The sequence below is a fragment of the Poecilia reticulata genome, chromosome 23 (genome assembly GCF_904066995.2).
Source record: "Poecilia reticulata chromosome 23, P_reticulata-male-v2, whole genome shotgun sequence".
Classification (NCBI taxonomy): Eukaryota; Metazoa; Chordata; class Actinopteri; order Cyprinodontiformes; family Poeciliidae; genus Poecilia; species Poecilia reticulata.
In genome coordinates this window covers 6230848-6248718 of record NC_088852.1, presented here as the reverse complement: position 1 = coordinate 6248718, position 17871 = coordinate 6230848, and the positions used below count along the sequence as shown (strand labels likewise).

The 17871-nt window shown below is 38.1% G+C and overlaps 3 protein-coding genes across 4 annotated transcripts; 1 reads left to right on the top strand and 2 right to left on the bottom strand.

Annotated features, from left to right (window-relative positions):
* Positions 1 to 376: 376 nt before the first annotated feature.
* Positions 377 to 6178, bottom strand: LOC103459182 (uncharacterized). 2 transcript variants are annotated; one of them, XM_008400537.3, is made up of 9 exons: positions 6052 to 6178; positions 5355 to 5557; positions 5182 to 5277; positions 5018 to 5116; positions 4829 to 4939; positions 4015 to 4132; positions 3313 to 3946; positions 2846 to 2904; positions 377 to 2295 (listed from the first exon to the last, which is right to left on the bottom strand). In XM_008400537.3, the coding sequence occupies exons 1-9, from the start codon at positions 6083 to 6085 to the stop codon at positions 836 to 838; spliced, it is 2814 nt and encodes a 937-aa protein (XP_008398759.2). In that variant the 5' UTR covers positions 6086 to 6178; the 3' UTR covers positions 377 to 835. The 2 variants fall into 2 exon arrangements, with proteins under 2 accessions (XP_008398759.2, XP_008398761.1); XM_008400539.3 differs by having other exon boundaries at positions 5018 to 5113.
* A 192-nt stretch (positions 6179 to 6370) lies between these two features.
* washc3 (WASH complex subunit 3) lies at positions 6371 to 9835 on the top strand. Its single transcript, XM_008400536.3, has 7 exons — positions 6371 to 6525; positions 7333 to 7431; positions 7519 to 7584; positions 7666 to 7803; positions 8504 to 8623; positions 8713 to 8777; positions 8866 to 9835. Exons 1-7 carry the CDS (start codon positions 6403 to 6405, stop codon positions 8963 to 8965), a joined length of 711 nt encoding a protein of 236 aa, XP_008398758.1. The 5' UTR covers positions 6371 to 6402; the 3' UTR covers positions 8966 to 9835.
* Positions 9836 to 10364: 529 nt separating this feature from the next.
* On the bottom strand, positions 10365 to 16322 carry dram1 (DNA-damage regulated autophagy modulator 1). Its single transcript, XM_008400535.3, has 7 exons — positions 15421 to 16322; positions 14354 to 14421; positions 14037 to 14179; positions 13766 to 13943; positions 13593 to 13651; positions 11746 to 11838; positions 10365 to 11671 (listed from the first exon to the last, which is right to left on the bottom strand). The coding sequence occupies exons 1-7, from the start codon at positions 15549 to 15551 to the stop codon at positions 11633 to 11635; spliced, it is 711 nt and encodes a 236-aa protein (XP_008398757.1). The 5' UTR covers positions 15552 to 16322; the 3' UTR covers positions 10365 to 11632.
* Positions 16323 to 17871: the final 1549 nt, after the last annotated feature.

Sequence of the window (17871 nt, the reverse complement as noted above, 5' to 3'; positions counted from 1 at the left end):
ATTACTGTGCATTTATTGCACTCTGTCGGCTGAGTGGGCGACACAGTCACACGCTGGTGCCCCGTTTAACGGCTGGGCCGGTTTTATGGAGGTGATTCCTGCTCGACGAATGGCTTTCCCCCAATCAGCCAGAGCTCATTAAAACCTCTCAGTTAATTAAACTCATTCAGATGATACCTTTTATAAGGAGGACCATAACACTGACATTATGACTGAGGGGGGATATGTGGTTTCTGGAGTTATAGCAGCAAAATTTGGAGGTCATACACTTTTAAGCTGCTGCGCTATTATCCACTAAGTAAATCATTCATTTACTTCTTCGAATAAGGAAAAACATCACCTGACGTAAAGGAAAAAAGTCCCAAAGCCAGTGGACTTTGTTTCGTCTTTTTGTTTTATTACCGGTTAGAATGATCAACACTAATGTTTCACTAAACTGCGCTTCTATACAATGATGTCTTCCAAAGTTAATATCAAGTTTACTTCAAACAAATAAATAAATGAAGTCACCGAGGAAAATTTCTGACAAAAAAAAAAAATCCACATTGATTTCACACATTTACAAAGACAACACATTTTCCATATTTAAAGGCTGAAATGTAATATATGTTGTTTGCTTATCTTGTGTTAAAGATTATATTTATACTATAAAACAATAAGAAAGTGAAGCAAACATTCATGGAGCAAGAGTCATTTATTGAACTCATCTATGATTTTAACTTAATGTTGGATTGATTTCTATCAAACAAGTAAAAAAAAAAAAACATGTTCCACATAATTTACCCACAGGTTGATGCATTAAATGAAGCTATAATTTCACACATATGACATACGATTATCTAAATGCCTCCTTACTGAGGTCAGCAGCTTCCATATGCATCTCCATATGTTTGTTCAGTTTGGCCTTTGATGGAAATGTTTTCCCACACAGCTCGCAGGTCGGCTTCTCCCTCCTCTGTCCGGAGTGGCTGCGTTTGTGGCGCGCTAGCTCTGACGAGCTCTTAAACCTGAGCTCACAGGCGTCGCAGGGGTATGGCCTCTCCCCGGTGTGAATCCTGCGGTGCAGCTGAGCCTCGCTGAGCGTCAGGAAGGACTTCTCGCAGTGTCCGCAGGGGAATGGCCTCTCCCCGGTGTGGATGAGGTTGTGTCTGGTTAGGGCGTACGGCTTGGAGAAGCCCTTCCCACAGTGAGTGCAAGGGTATGGCCGTGCACCGCTGTGGGAGGCAATGTGCTCCTGCTGGGTTTTTTTGCTCTTGAATCGTTTCTCACACTGCGGACAGGAGTACGGCCTGTCATCCAGGTGTGACCTGTGATGTTTGGAGAGTTCTCCCTGCGATAAAAACCCCCTCCCACACTGCGAGCAGAGGAACGGTTTCTCCCCCGTGTGCATCCGCTCGTGTCGGGCCAGCACGGATGCCAGCGTGAAGCTTTTGGAGCAGTGGGCGCACTGGAAAGGTCTCTCTCCCGTGTGAACCCGGAGGTGCTTGACCAGCATAAAACGGACAGAGAACCGTTTGTTGCATTGCTTGCACTGATGTGGTCGCTCCCCAGTATGAGTGGATAAATGTCGCTTAACGTCAGACCTGCGGGTGTACGTTTTCTCGCAGTTTGGGCATTTGAACTGCCGCTTCACCTGATGCGCCTGCCTGTGCTGGGCGCGGGCCAGCAGCGTATCGAAGCCGTCGCCGCACTGCTGGCAGATGTAGCGCCTGATGCTGACGTGGGACTTCCTGTGCTCCAGCAGCTCGTCGTCGGTGGGGAAGCTCCTGCTGCAGATGGAGCAGATGTGAGGCAGCTGGCTCTCCGACAAGTGCGATTTCTTGTGGTGGACGGTCAGCGTCCGCAGGTTGGCAAAGGAGCCGCCGCACAGCTGACAGGAGAAGGAAATCGCCACGCCGTGATGTTTGCTCTCGTGCTTCGCTAAATCCCAGGAGTGTTGGAAGGTTCGGTCGCACTGTGAGCAATGGAAGGGTCTCTCCCCTGTGTGAGTGAGCTGGTGTCTCCTCACGTCAGACGTCCGAGTGAAAGTTTTCCCACACGTTTCACACATCAGAGATCTCTTCTTGCTGTGAGCGTGGTGACCGCCATCTTGGCTCTCTGCGTTTCCTTTAGGAAAAAGCTTGATGGACGTGAATATTTCATCTGAGCTGGACGGGGACGGGATAAATTTCTCCCCTGTGAAGCTCCTATACACCTCGGTGCAAACGCTCTGCATGTGGAAGTGAGGAGGACTGGCGGCGTCCGAGACGTGGAAGGGACAACGAGAGCAGGTGAAGATGATTGACATTACCTCATCTGAATAAAGACAGAAGGTAAAGAGCGGAATTAAACCGGATCGTTTTACATTTAATCACTGGCACTGCTGGTCAAGAGTCTCACTGCAAAAAAATTTAATCTTACAAAGTATTTTTGGTCTAGTTTGTAGTTCAGACGTCTTAGCAGTCATGAAATAAGACAAAAACTAACTTGCAGGTACTTCCCAGCAAGATTTATGGGCTTGTTGTAAGTCAATAACTCCTTAATATTCATAAAACATTACAAGTTCCACTGGCAACTTATTTCACTTGTGAAATGAGAAAAAAAGTCTATGCTCAAGGATGACCAGCGGCGCCCTCTGCTGGATGGAGTTCAAACTACAACACTAAAAGACGGACTAAGCGGACATTATTAACTGGAACTAAATTTAACTTATTGAACCATTAATCAACAATCAGTTGTAAATTGATTAACTGTATCCATCCCTTCTTTGAAGTGTTACAGGATGAGTTGTCCTGCTGGCAAAAAGGAGCTGTACAAAGTATTTCTAGTGGGATTATCAATTCAGTTATTCAACAAGTCAGGTTACCTTTGTCTGTTCCTTTGATTGCAACCACAGAAGGGTCAAAGGTCACATCAGCAGCATTCCTGTGAAATAAAAACCCACAATTAAAAAAAAACGTTCGTATATTTTTCTACAACTTGAAAAACAGATTGCAGATTAATCAAACTTGCCAACAAAAACAAACAAACCTAGAAAATATGTACTTTCTGTTAGCAGCGTAGTAAGTAGATTTGATTAGTTTACTTGACCACTTACACCAAAGTTAATGAAAAAAAAAAAAGTAAAGCAAATGTATGTTTTCTGTAATGGTTAGATTGTATTTGTTGAGCTCAAACAAAGTTAACATAAATGAGTTGGGAGTGCATTATGGAAATAAAGGGATTTAAATGCAAAGCTTATGCTGCAGCTGTAAGAAATAAAGCTCACGCAAGCTGTCGTTTGTGATTTAAATTAAAATTTACAAAACAATTATGGCAGGAATGTTTCTGTACGTTTTTATTGCGTCGTTCTTTTCTCCTGCCGTCATCCTCACTTCCTCCATCTTCTGCCATCTTGGCGAACCTGTCTGTGAACATGTGGAGGTGCAGATGTCGGGTTCCTGCAAAGCATCTGCTTCACCAAAGACATCGGCAATGTCCTGGCGAACGACAGGCTGGTAGCTGTCCACAGCTTCTGTCATCTCTGTGTCGTCTTCTGTTGTTCTCTCCGTTTTGTCCCGTGTTTCATCTGACGGATACAACGGCCCAATCTCACTTCCTACGCTCTCCTTCCTCAATGCAAACGTTTTGGTCAAAGTTTCCAAAGCTTTAGCAACACCCGCAGCTTCCCCGGGTTCCTCCTCACCACCGCCACTCACACCTGCCCTCAAAGCAACTATTTCTTCTTCGTAACACTCTGTCTGAACTTGGATCTCAGGTGATTCTGCGTCCAGATCAGACGCTCTGACTTCCACTTCGGTGTAAAAGGCTACAACGCTGCACTGCCCTGCCTCAGCCAGAGTGATACGGGTCAGCGTGTTTGCGTAGTTGTGAACAGAATCCAGTCCAACGGATAGATTTGTCTTTTGCGAGGGAGGAACTGACAGAGCAGACATGATGCAGCTGCCAATGGTAGAACATGGCCCATCTGTGAAGGAAGAAAACTATTTTATTGAAGAATACTTCCAAGTGGTGTGCTGTTTCGTCTCAACTTACATGTCATCTTCAGTAATCCTGAGCTTTTGTAGTGCTTGAAGACGGAGCTTAGCTCCTCTGATGACGACTGGATGCAATCTTCCAAAACAGACGGAGCAGAGATGAACCAGGCGGTCGTCTGCAGACACAGAGCAGATCTATTAAAGGTGACCTACTAAGCTTCCTTGAACATGTCAGGATATGTCTATGGCCTATGCAAAACATGTTCAATACCTTTTTGCACAAAATTATTCTTAGATAATGGGAAATCAGTCTACTCAGTTCCATGTAGTTTGAGCTGTTTTGGGTCTCTGGCCATTTTAAATCCAAAAAAGCTGCTGCAACTCAACGTACATAAAAATGACTGCAAACAGACATATGATTATACAACCGTACATCTTTAAAAAGCAAAAGTAGAGCCTCCTGCACAAGCAACAAGAATGCAGCAAGTGGATTCTGGATGGTAAGTAAACAACAAAACTCTAGCCTTTTCCAGCAGCCATTGTACAACGCATACGGCGGTCAAAAATAAACCTTAAAACAAAAATAAGCTGAATACTTGTGCTGCCTTCCAAAAATAATCATACCTTTTGAACATGTTCAGGGTTTTTTTTACCTTACAACCACAAACTTTTTTTTTGGAGGGGAGTGGGGGGGGATTTTATATGATAGAGTGGAAAGAAACCGAAACATGCGTTTAAAAATTCTGTAGCATGCATTGGTGTTCACCCCCCTTTACGTTGATGCCCTAAATTAGATTAAAGTCATCATAAAAAATATGGAAAACCACCTTAACTACCTTATATTGGTCTGAATAATTTTTACGGAGCTGTACCTGCTTGAGGTCCGGAACCGGAAGTAGCTTCTCCAGCCTTGATAGCAGCTCCCACAATAACACCTGTAGCGCTGCATCATACTGTTGACCATATTCAGCAGGGAACACCTCCTGTCACAAACAATTTATCATCTTTAAAACTGTTTCCTTATATCAAACAGAGAAATTATGAATTCAAATCATCTTCACCTGAAAAAAGTAGGCCCTCTCTGCCGGATCTTTAAGCAAGCTCTGAACAAGTGCAACAAAAGTTGACTCGGTCGTTTTAACATCTGGATCCATGCACTGCTGCGGAGATTGCATCGTTAAACAAGTGTGAATTAAACCGTTAATAGTTATTTTTTTAAACTTACATCTGCAGAACTAACAGGCAGCCTCTCCAAGTAATTTTGGATTCCTTGAGCGTCAACTTCTCCTAAAGCAGAGCCTTTGCAGAGCTCCAAGATCAGCTGAAAATGCCAATAAATGCTATTACCGCAAACATGAGAAAGGAAAACATTTGCTTGTGACACAAACTGCTGCTGACCCTGGCTCTAAGGCCGAGGAGGAGCTGTGCTCTCTGTTGTGGGTTGATCAGGCATGGCACTGCGTCCGTCACCATGCACACAAACTCCTGCACCTTCCAGTAGTTCATCACGTCCTTCTGCTTCACCACATGCCACATGGCAGCAGACAGAAGCTGCAAAGGGGGCACCAGGAGGCGAAGGGACGGCAAAGGCAAGCATGGGTCTGGAACAGAAAGGTGTAGTGTGAATAAATGATCTCTAGAGGGCAGCAATAAGTAACTCAGGAGGAGTTTGTAGAGTTTCACTTGCAGCTATCTTTTAATTTTTCGATTTTTTTCAAATACTTCTTCAATTATCTACATATTATAGAAGTAGTAATCTATTTAAACAAGAAAAACACACAATTATTAATTCATATATATTCAGTTCGTTATGTGATCATCTGAGTTGACCGGTTATGAACTGGAATAATTCCTGGAGAAACCTCATTTAATTGCGCCGACTAATAAATTAACAGCTCTGGTTTAAATAACAAAGTGTAATATTTAATCATGTAAAAAAGTCCCAAGCAAAACGATGATCATTTCCATTGCGCAGCAGGGTGGTTGTTTAAAAATGTAACGATTTCATTAAATAGACGGGTCCCAAATATCAGATTAATAGTTAAAATATAGTCAGCGATTAATTTAATTAAAACCATTTAAGTCAGATACATACCGATCATTTTTTGTTTTGATTTGAGAGCCTCCATTAGCGAGCAAAAAAATCTGCTATAAAATATTTTTGTTTCAGCCGGTTGCGTTGTTAGAACGCAATCGTCCCTTCCTCAACTCCCCTATCGAGTTTCCGCTTTTCAAAATAAAAGCCTCAATAATACGAAACTATTTTTCCTTTTTTTTCCCAGAGTACTTACACATCCTACATTATCCAGACCGTGTATAAAGGGAGTCAATTTAACGATACGTGGTTGTAAAAGTCGGTTCAAATCAATTTTTAAAAAACTGCGTCTTCAAAATAAAACTCATTTTTGCGACGTCACGACGCAAAGGTCACGTATTTCGGAGTCACATGACCGGGTTACAGCTTTCAGTCTTTCCTCCCTTTAATGTCTTATTTTGTCTACAGTTTTTAAAACCCGACATGGACGAAGACGGTCTGCCTATCGTTGGGTCTGGAGTTGATCTCACTAAGGTTCGTGTTTTAAACTCGTTGGTTGTCATTTTAAAAGCTGACTGAGGAAATAGAAGCATAACGAAACAGTTCGTCTCAAGTGATGTTTAGGATATTCTCGGTTTCTGCAGGGAAAACTCTGGCTCGTTTCTAAGTTACTTTTAGTTGTCCACTTTTAAATTATATTCAAACATTAAACTGACATCGGCTATAATCCGTCGTTCATTGCAATCTTTGTTTTCCAAAAATAAGGCAGTTGAATTTTTCCTACAAGCACAAAGTAACTGGAGGGAATAGACATAAATAAGAAGTTGAGGGGATCTTAAAGTCCGTCCACTTCAAATTCAAATTCAAATTCATAGATACTCTATTTATCCCAAAGGAGCTATTAATGTTGTCTTAACTCATATAATCTAATTATCTTCAAAGAGTTGTTGTGATGTTGTAGCCAGACTGCAGTGTTGCAATAAATCTGAAAATGGAAACACTTTATTTCCCGCTTCATACCAGTCACATAATCACCAACCGGATGTTGCCACTGAAACAAACCACGAAGAAGAAGATGGCAGGAAGTATTTGGAGGTGGCGTTTTTTAATAACTTATCTGTGAACAGTGAAATTCATGTGTGATTATAGTTGCGTTTTTTATTTAATGGAAACACTGCAATTGCGAAGTTGTGCGCAAACTTGAAATGGAAACCCAGCTACTGTCTTCATCCTCTCTTTATGTCTGTTTGTTATTATAATTTTTTTAGACACTTGTACTTGCAGATTTCCTTTCAACTATGAGTAGATTCTTTCATCTCTGCCTTCTGTCTGCTTTCTTAGGTTCCTGCTATACAACAAAGGAGAGTCGTCGCCCATCTCAATCAATTTGTTGTGCACACAGTTCGCTTCCTTAACCGATTCTCTACTGTGTGCGAGGAGGTTTGTTTTTTATTTCTCTCTATTTCAGGATACATTTATTGTCTGATTGAAGTCACTAATCATCTTATTTCAACCCTCCCACTACAGAAACTTTCAAACATTTCCCTTCGCATACAACAAATCGAAACCACTTTGTGTATTTTGGAGGCCAAAGTAAGTTCTGACACAAACAACAAGTAGTTTTAATGTATGTTTGTCATTTTGTTGATGATTTTTTTGTTTTTTTCTGAGCAGTTGTCATCCATTCCTGGACTGGACGAAGTCACAGTGGATGGACTCAACCAGCAGCAAAGTGTCCAGACCAATGGACCGGTTAGCGCCAGTCAGAACCAATCAGACGGTGTAACAGCAGGGGGAGCTCCTCCCTCACAGGTAGGAAAACGGACTCAACCACAAACAAATTTATTACAAATATTTTTGCATTTGATTCTCAAGTGCTGCAGCTGCAGATTTAAGAGAAAAAAAATAGTTACTGATCATTATTTAAACGTGCACAAACTTTTATTTCTTGTAGTTCAACTCTTAAGCATTTTTAAAAACCAAGTTCTTAATTTTGCAGATAATGTTTGAGTTCTTAAAAAATATGCCTTGTAAAACTAATGTTCTGTTGAACCACTGGTACAGAATATCAGTAAATTTATACCTCTAGCTATTGATTTGTTGATTTTTTTTTTCACAAATTCTCACCTTTACTACATATTTTGGGGCTAAAAAACATGGTTAAAATAGAATTCAGAATTATTCAAATGAAAAAAGTGGAATTTAGGAAAAAAATCAAACAGATTTAATAGGATCCTATATTTATTTTTGAAGGATTTTCGAGTCTTTTTGGTTCCTTGGTCTGTTGCTCTCAGATGAAAGAAAATTAATTAGAAAAATAAATTTTTAATTAATTAGGAAAAAACTCAATTATCAGAAAAACAGAGAACATGTTTCGGTTGGAATTGTCGCCAAAATACAGACTCTTGTTTCTGTATTTGAATGCAGTTGCATCTTTTAACCGTCAAGTTATTGTGTGTAGCCAAAGGCTTCTGGTTTTGTGAAGAACTGTTTGCGTCTTTTTGTGCTGCAGCCCAATCAGAGTCAACCAGAAGCTGCACCTGCACCACAAAAAGCAGAAGCGGTTCCAGAGAATGTCATGACTGTGGCCAAGGACCAACGTTATGCACGTTACCTGAAAATGGTTCAAGTGGTAAGATGTTATGTAATATTACTGTTAATAAAACTTTCATTAAAAAAAAAATTATTTTTAAAAATATTTTTAATAATGTGTTTATCCAGGGAGTTCCACAAATGGCTATTCGTAACAAAATGCTTATGGAAGGTTTGGACCCAAATCTGCTCGAGTAAGTTAGATTTTTTTAACTCATAAGTCTCAAAATGACAGTTTCCTGTTAAGTAAACTTGAATCTAATCATATTTTGCCAACAACAGCACACCTGACGCGCCGGTGCCTGGTGGAGCAGCAAGCGGCACAGAGAATGAGGATATTCCTGCCACCAGCTCTGACAGCGAATCGTCGTTCAGTGACTGATCTCTGCCGCTGCACAGCTCCGTGTTTAAGGCCGTTCGCTGCACCAGGCGCTTCCTGCTGGCTCTTTGCTGCTGCAGGTTGTGGAGATGTTCACATGAAGGTGCTTGGATGATTGTAATTCTTCTGGAAATGGTCAACAATCCTTTTGCTGCTTGTCAGCAAGCTGACTTTATATTTGTTTTTCAGTTGTTTGGAATCATTTTGGATCGCATCTTTTAAATGAATGTCGTTCGAACACAGCACTGTTTGCGCGATGTAGTAGTTGGAGTCCTGCTTTCACATAACAAGCTATTATTTCTGTTCAAGTATTAAGAATGACGCAGTGGGAGATGAACTTTGACCTGAGGAGCTATTAAACATTTAAATCAAGTCTCTAAATTAGCATCTTTAACCTTTAGTGCTGCGCAATGCATTAAGGTTTGGCATCAAAATATGAAATTCTCCTTATTATTAATGCTGGTTTGAACTGAGATATTTGCTGCATCATGAAACCGATTGTAAGATTTAGCAGCTACACTTTTCTCTCTGTGGTATTTAGGACTAATTTGGCTCATAAATCTTGCAAAATTACGCTTACTTCAATTTTTTAATGAGGAAATTAAAAAGATTTAAAACATTTTCTTTTCTTGACATTATGAAACTGGAGGTGTTTATATTGGAGTTTAAAAATCTGATGCTGTTGCACAAACTTGACTGTATGATATTAAGTACTTTGTGGACATAAAAACAAACAATAATTAGTTTAGTGTTATGTTATTTCAGACATAGAATTATAATTTCTACATAAATTAAATGTTGATGTTGCTGCGTGAGTCAAAATAATTCACCTTTTTTTGTTATAAGTAATAAATTTATTTTCTGGCTGTTGTACGTCAGTAGCATAATCATTTAAAAATGTTTTTCATATTATTTAAATTAAATAAATTGTTTATTTCAGAGATACTTTTGCACTGACACATCTGCAGCTCTAACAGTAAACTTTGTCGATTTTTAGTTATTGCTAAAGATTTATTTTCTTCACAAGTAGATTTTCTGTCTCGCTTTATGAGTATGAACTCTTGTGTTTCCCATTTTCAAGCACAAGAGAAATGGGTCTTTTCGTCACATCAAATTTCAGACTAATTTAAGACAAGTTAAAGAATTATTTAAAACATGCCAGTGCATTTTGAGTTTCCTATAAATTAGAACATTCTGCTGCAATTTATTTTGAGTCTTTTCAGACATTTTTACAAGGCTGTCAGTAAGTTTGGAGTATTACTGCTTTATTTTGTTAAAAAGCATTTTTAACCAAACCTTCTGTCTTTGTCAGCAGGAAAAGCACCAACACTACATGAGCAGTCACTAATTAAACATATAAAATATAAAGAAATGATGTTGGTCTCCATTAAAGACGAATGTATTGATACAAAACGTGTAGTTTATTTATCAGATGTTTAAAATAATCTCTACAGTACATTTCGTCAAAAGTACGACAGTAGTTTGCTGGATACAGTTACATTTTCTCTTGTAAAGACATTTGTAGTGAAGGTGAGTTTTGTCCACATAATCTGGAATACTGTGCAGGACGATTTATAATCAAAGTTTGAAGAAAAATAAACATTAAGTACAAAAACTGGACGAGTTTATATGCAGACTGGACATGTCTCACCTCTTATTGTCCCTGTAAGAAAGGCACTTTATTTCTTAGAAATATTCCAAACCGTACTTTTTTATTACTTTGTGTCACAGTAAGTTTTCAGTCTCTTCTTGGTGGACTTTAAGGCCTCCATGTTGGTGAGCTAAGTTCAGGAAATGATGATTGTCTTTTTACGCAGCCTATGTACAGTATATGTCGGGTTACTCTGCCATCGGCGATCTTCGATGCATAAAAACCTTAAAATAAATTAACATTTGGTTGCAGTAGTGTAATCTCACACTGAAAAATGTAGAAAAATCCAATGAGCATAAGCATTGAAAAATTCTCAACACTAAACAAATTTTATCCAGCTTTTAAAAAAAATTATTTTACCACAAAAAATTTTTGGCACAATTGTTTTCCTCATTAACAATTCCTATAAATAAAAGATTAAACATTTTTGTCTGCTCTACCTTTTTAGTTGATCAAAGTATTTACAGTTTCAATAGGCATATTCATGACTTCCTGTTTCCTTAGGGTATATATTTGACGTGACGCACTTGGCTGCTTTCTAAAACGGTAAAAACAAAACTAAACTAGTCTAAACTTGCACCTGCTACTGCAACAAAAGTTTAACTTATTTTAAAAAAACAACTCGAACACATTTTTACAGTACATACAAAGGAAGCATCAAATATAAGAACCTCGATTCATTTTTAGCGGTTTTTTCGTTTTCCCTCATGCGCTGCATGTGTCACATGTAAAATGTGTGATGAACTTCTCTTATTAGTGGCCACTGGTCTTAGAGGATGTGTCACGATGCTGTGGCAACAGTCAAAGTGCAAAGTGGTGCTTAAACAGGAAAAAGTTAATACGCGTATAAAATTATTGTATAAAAAGGTAAATAAAATAAAAAAACACTGGTAATGATCAGGTATAGGAAAATATGTGAAACAATTCAAGTAGCAAAAATACATGATTGTATAAAAAGCTCTAGTGCAAAAAAAAATACATAAAATACACAAATTCATTGAAATGACGTCGGTGATCGTCTAGTCCTCATATTCTGTCCTCACTTGCAACTTAAACATCTGCAGGAAAACAAAAGCTTTTAGAAAACAAAAAAAAGCAAAAACATTTCTGATTCATGGCCTGTGATACTCACTTTGAAATCGTCAATGTACGTGAGGAAGAAGCAGACGAAGCTGAAGGCAACGACCCACTCGCACACGGCACTGGCCACGTGGAACGGATAATCCTGCATGGAATCAGATGTGAATAAGTCACAAATGCTCACAGAAGTATCTGAACGAGTGAATTAATGAGGTATTGGTCCAAAAATATTCCATATTTTTCACTTTTTTGGTATGGAATATGAACATACTTTTGGCACAAATGGAGCCCCATAATTTTGACCAGATAACCCCTTTAACAGGATAGAAACCACAGAATAATGGAGACCTTTGAATATCTAACACAATCATGCTACATGAGATATTAACTAAATACTTTAGTGTTATTAATTAAAGTTTCCAAACTTTCTTAAACTTGATTCAAACTTGTTCATCTTTTAATAATTTACCCGTGTAATTAAATTGGCTTTATGGTAATATATTTATTTCCTTTGATGTTTAATTCATATGGCAGCTTTCTAATCATGAGGCAATCATCTGTATTTTGTGGTTATTTATTGTTCTCTCAATATTTTTGTTCCAGATTTAGTTGATTCTTTAGTTTCCAGATTCCTGGCGTTTAGTTGTTTCTTTGTCGTATTTATGTAATTAGATTAGAATTGGTCTCTTCATCAGGGGTTTTTTTCCTCTAAGGTATAGGTGTCAAACTTAAGGCCCTGGGGCCAAATGTGACCCGCCATAGCTTTTACGTGGCCCTCTAGACTCTAAATTACATCAATAAGTCCCTCCAGATTTTCACAATTCTGGAAAATTCCCACAAAATCAACAGATCTTCATTTTTTTTTATGAACATTTTCTCAAAATTGGTCAAAAACATTGAATTTAATAAACTGCTACCTCAACCTCACTTGATTTTACACTCTGTAATCGATACGAGTAATAAAAAGTCACATTTAACATCTTACATTAGCGCAAATATTGTAAAAATTCCTTACAAACATTTCTAAATCTGTCATTTTGATTGCAAAAATCCACTAAAACAATCACAAAATCCTGGAGGAACAGCTATTTATTGATATTTTAACAATTTAATTGGTTTCATCAATATATTCTGGCACAACTGGCCCTTTAAGAACATTCAGGTTTTTGACACCCCTACTCTTAATTACAGACATTTTGGCTTCATGCTTGATTGCAGTTTTCGTCCTGATATCTTTAAATACATCCATATGTGTGTTTCAAATTGATTTAATAATTACTTTATAAGTTATTAAATTCCTCATCTGGGTTTCTACTCACTGATTAAAAGCACAGTATTGTGCTTGTACTGAATTTAAAGACAGGGAAAAAAAACTTCACAAACTGCTGGTCTTTCACAATGTGACGGCTTTTGCTCTGGTTTGTATATTTTGGATAGATCTTAAAGATATAAGTAACATTTTTTTCCTAAGAAATAAATACATACTGCCTTCTTTAAATGTATTAACACAAGGTTCCACTGTGTCAATGCCCAGATTTGAACTAGATTTTGTTAGAGAGATGATTACGGTCACATAAATTAGCAAAAGATAACAAGGTGATGGAAAAGACAGGAACATGTGGCTTAAATTTATATCCTTGTCACATGTATTCAATAATGTGCATGTAATTAATAAAGTGTTGCAGCCAGAGCTTTGTGCATATTTTGCATGTAAAATATACATAATGCTTTTTTAACTTAAACTCAAAGCTTCAGTGCCTCAAAACTTGCAAACTATATTTCTCATAGTTCCATTCGCACCAAGTGCAGACTACTAATCAAGCTGGGGGGGAGGTGTTACCTTCATTCTGATGGTAAGAAATATTAATGACGATTACAGAGAATAAAAACTTAACCTACTTTGTCATATGTGTGCCGGTGGAGGGTGGTTTGTTTAACGAAATACGCACAGATCACAGCTGAGTTATTGGTTTAGGAAAACTTGCACAGAGCCGATAACGACACAAACACACGTCATGCAGATTAAAAATAAAACTTTGATAATCCAAACCAAGCAGCTCCAACAAGGATACTGGGAAAAAATGCAGCTGCAGCAACTATTGCGAAGAACAAGCGGAATCGACGCACACAGGTGGACGACCCATAAGGAGACGCTTGGAAAGATATTACAGTCTGCAGGATTATGTAAAAAACTCCAGAGACGAAAAACACAAACGCCCCGAGATCATGGACTATCGTCACTGCTGTTTCCTGCAGGTAAAAAGAATAATAATAATATTAAAAAAAACAATTAAAGGTCACTTTATGTAATATTAAATTCTTAACATGTGGAGGAAGAAATACCTGGAAAGTAGCAACGATGCACATCCCAAAACAGGCGGCAAACCCAAACACGAGCGCGGCTTGATTCAGGCACGGTTTGACCAGGCTGTTCTGCTCGTTCAGCTTCTCCACATATTTGTATCTGGCGTAAATGGTGGCAGTTCCTGGGCAAAAAGTCACAGCGCAAAGTCAAAGAAAGGCTTGCTTTCATTTTCAGGATAAAAAGGGGAAATGAGTGCAGCATCACTGGGAAGCTTGGTTCCTCCCTTGGGAGAACCCAGAGTTGCGTAATTAAAGCAGATGCTCACTGGGAAATAAAAAAAAAAGAAAAAAAATACCTGCACATGAAGAAATGAAGGTCATAAGGCCAAAAATGCAGCTCTCGGGTGGATTTGCACCCGTATCACTGAGAAAACGAAGAAAGTTTTTACAGTTTTGTACATATTTTATCTAATATTTTGACACAAAATGACCAGAATTTGCATTTTATATGCATAAAAACCCTAAAATGGTAGCATCTATATTTATTTTCAGTGCCTTAACCTTTGCACACTTAGAAACTAACATATTTCTCCATTCTTTGCAAAACAGCTAAACTTTTGGGATTATATCCAGTGTAGATTTGGGTTTTTCGTCTGACTCTCAAGTCTAAATTCTTCCCAAAAAACTGACTAACTTCCCTTTGTCTGCTATAGAAAAGCGTCCCATAGAAAACTGCATTTATTCTGAGAATAAACTAATTACACACAACCTTTTCAAGACGATTGCTGCATTAGATTTAGCATAGATGTATCAATATCAACATTTCTGAACAAAAACACAAAATATTACCAAATACTTTTGGTCTAGTTAGAGAAAATATTTTTTTCAGATTTTTATTGGTAAAAAATCTGGAAAACAATATGTTTTCTTTACTACTCTGAGAAAGCAGATGTAAAATTGTAACTTCCTGTCATGTATTTTTTTTTTATCTTTATACGTTGACGCCTATTTCATGATTAAATTAAAATTAAATCTACGTTGTTTTTAGAAAAATAAGCAGAGAAAAAGATCTCCGTTGCAATGATCCTAATAGGATTTTTATTTGTTATTATAAATTTAAACCAATTTCCAACTCCGTTTCTTTGATGTTTATAAGCTTAAAATCACAACATTTTGCGCGTTTTGAACTCATTCTGTTATCATTTGTATTTCAAAATTTAAAGTAAGAGTATAAGCAAATAAATAAAAAAATCGCACTTTTATGTTATTAGAAATAAAACAGCAGCTGGAGCCCGGCCAGCTCAAAATAACTGAAGAGGAAAACGAAACTAAAGTAGCGATCATAAATCAGAGTTAGGAAACCTGCTTTGTTTAATTGTTGTTTTATTTATTTATTTTCTTAAATATGACAAAAGAAACGTACCTTATATAGGGGAATACAATGTCCACATCGCCTCTAAATAGCGCAATAATATAAGAAACGATGAAAGTGCAGGAGGACCAGACGACCAGAAACGCGGGCAGGAAGCAAAGCCCCTGCGTGAACCAGAACATCTCCAGAGGTTTTCAGCGCAACCTTCAGCGAGCTTCACTCCCTTTGGACGCGAGCAGAGGAAACACAGCCATACAGGAAGAGATGGCGCGAAGTGATGGGAGTTATTGTGATATGACTTATCGGCAGTCACATGCTGGGCTGAGTTAACAAGAATGAACCTGCAGGCGGTGCGACGTCGGTGTACTGTGACCTCTTCCCCAAAGCGACTCCCTGCGGGCCCGCCTACGCACACGAACCCTTACCACTCGCTACTTCACTGCTTTACAGCCAGAGCTGCCTGTGTGCAGTTTGCATCTGAGATGGCGCACTTTGAAGTGCAACCAGCAAAGTCAGTTAGAATTGATTTTGCGGAAATTTGCAGGAGGTTTCATTGTCAACTTGTCAGTTTCATGTGATTAACCAACAAGTTTAAGGAAAATGATGCGCGTTTTTCCAAGGTTCTCGTAGATACATGATCTGAAAAGTGTGGCGTGCTTTTATATTAAGCCCTATTTTCTCTGCCACCTCTTAATCCAGGCTTCTGAAACATAGGCGGGTAATATGGACCTCAAATTTTACTGCAATTCTTTGTGGTACCATTATGATGATTTTTTTATGTAAATGACAACATTTATAGCACCACAAACACAAATATTGTTGTTGAAAAACATTCCGATTTGAAATAAGCTTCTTCAGGCTCTACTTGCTTCAAAAAAGTTATTTATATCACTAAACACAAAACAGTAGCTGCTTTTAATCATATATTTTTTTAATTTACTCATATTTATTGATGCTACCGTGGAAATGAATTTTTCCATTTTAACAATAACAATTAATCAAAATGAAAGTTGTTTTTTTTGGAGGGGGGGAGGGGATGGGGTGGGGAGGGTTCAAAACTTCATTAAACATTTGCGGCTCTAAACAAGCTGTATGCATCTGGACTGAGGGCAAAATTCACTCTTGGTGACTAGAAAAGAGCACATGCATTCTAAACATATGACCAGAACTACTTTAGATCAAAGCATATTCAGATGTTGAATATGTTAAACAAAAAGAAGAATTCATGTTTACCAAAACTTTCCATTTAATCTGAAGAAGAATGGGCAAAAAGAAGAAGCCTTTAGATGTGCAAAGCTGGTACAAATACACCGCAAATGACAGAATTTCAGCAAAAATATTCACTGAGGGAGGCACATATGTAGAACAATATATTACAAATTTTTATTTATTTATGTATTATAATTGTTTTTAAAGCAGAAAATAAGAAAAAAATGATCATTTACCTTATGGTCCACAGTAGCAAACTACTTTGTGTTGGTTTTTCACATGAATACGTCACAAGAGACATAAACATATTTTTGGCTCAAATGGACCCCCGTACAAATGGAACCCTTCAGTTTTGCCACTTAAAATCCCGAAAAGTTTATTAGATCGTCATAGTTTTGGACAAAGAACATACTGCGGAATATCCAAATCACTCCTCTGCCTTCTTATGGCATTTAGATAAAGTATCTTAGTGATTTATCTCCTTTTGAAGCAAATACCTGCACAAGATCAGGCAAGCACAGGAGTCTAGACTTGAACAGCTGACAGGAAACGCAGCTATCACATGAAATAAAAGGAGAGGATTACAAAACCAGAAAGAAATTTCCTTCACATGTGGTTTGGATGTTTCCCAAAAACAACAAGTGTCGTTAAACAGAAACTAAATAAGATATCAACGTCTTAGAACAGAAAACTGAAAGTAGTGCGATTTAACGGTGGAAAATCCACAAATTAAAGAAATGAAACACAAACTGGCGGAAAACAGAAGTCTGAACTGTAAGAAACCAGCTCAGGAATTTTCAGGAATTAATCATTAATCAGCACTTTGGAGATGATGCAACTTTTCATCAAAGGTTTGGGAGTAGCTGCTCTGATTTATGTTGTTTTATTTTCCCTTGAGAGCTTTAGTACTGGGTGGATTTCAAAAAGGAGTTTTAAGTGTCTCGAGATATAAATGTGTATAAAAATAACAAGACGCACACCAGTGGACTGGGTCTGAGGTTCTGTTGTTGCACAAACTCGTTGAAGATTGCCCAACTTGGCGACTCTTTAAAAAATAAACACATCCTTACTCAGGCTTGATAGCAGGAGCCTGAAACTAAACACTATTTGTTTCCTTAGGCAGATAACTCCAAACACTGGAGTATAACATTAGAAGACAATTATTTACACTTCTGCTTTTGCACATGTGCATAATTTCATCTTACTCATGCAGATCCTGCAAGATCATTGTGAGCAAGATCAACATTTCCTCTCATTGGGCAACCAAGTCAGTTGTGTTTCCTGTGCCTTTTG

Bases quoted from the DNA above. Each gene is read 5' to 3' on its own strand.
- LOC103459182 (XM_008400537.3), bottom strand. From the start codon at position 6,085: ATGGAGGCTCTCAAATCAAAACAAAAAATGATCG. The intron at 5,117-5,181 runs GTAAGTTTAAAA...CAATCTCCGCAG, and splicing joins TGCCTGTTAGTTCTGCAGAT to CAGTGCATGGATCCAGATGT. The intron at 4,133-4,828 runs GTACAGCTCCGT...CTGTGTCTGCAG, and splicing joins CGGTTCCGGACCTCAAGCAG to ACGACCGCCTGGTTCATCTC.
- washc3 (XM_008400536.3), top strand. From the start codon at position 6,403: ATGACCGGGTTACAGCTTTCAGTCTTTCCTCCCTTTAATGTCTTATTT. The intron at 6,526-7,332 runs GTTCGTGTTTTA...CTGCTTTCTTAG, and splicing joins CTGGAGTTGATCTCACTAAG to GTTCCTGCTATACAACAAAG. The intron at 7,585-7,665 runs GTAAGTTCTGAC...TTTTCTGAGCAG, and splicing joins TGTGTATTTTGGAGGCCAAA to TTGTCATCCATTCCTGGACT.
- dram1 (XM_008400535.3), bottom strand. From the start codon at position 15,551: ATGTTCTGGTTCACGCAGGGGCTTTGCTTCCTGCCCGCGTTTCTGGTC. The intron at 13,944-14,036 runs GTATTTCTTCCT...TTTTACCTGCAG, and splicing joins GCATCGTTGCTACTTTCCAG to GAAACAGCAGTGACGATAGT. The intron at 11,672-11,745 runs GTGAGTATCACA...GTTTTCCTGCAG, and splicing joins CGTACATTGACGATTTCAAA to ATGTTTAAGTTGCAAGTGAG.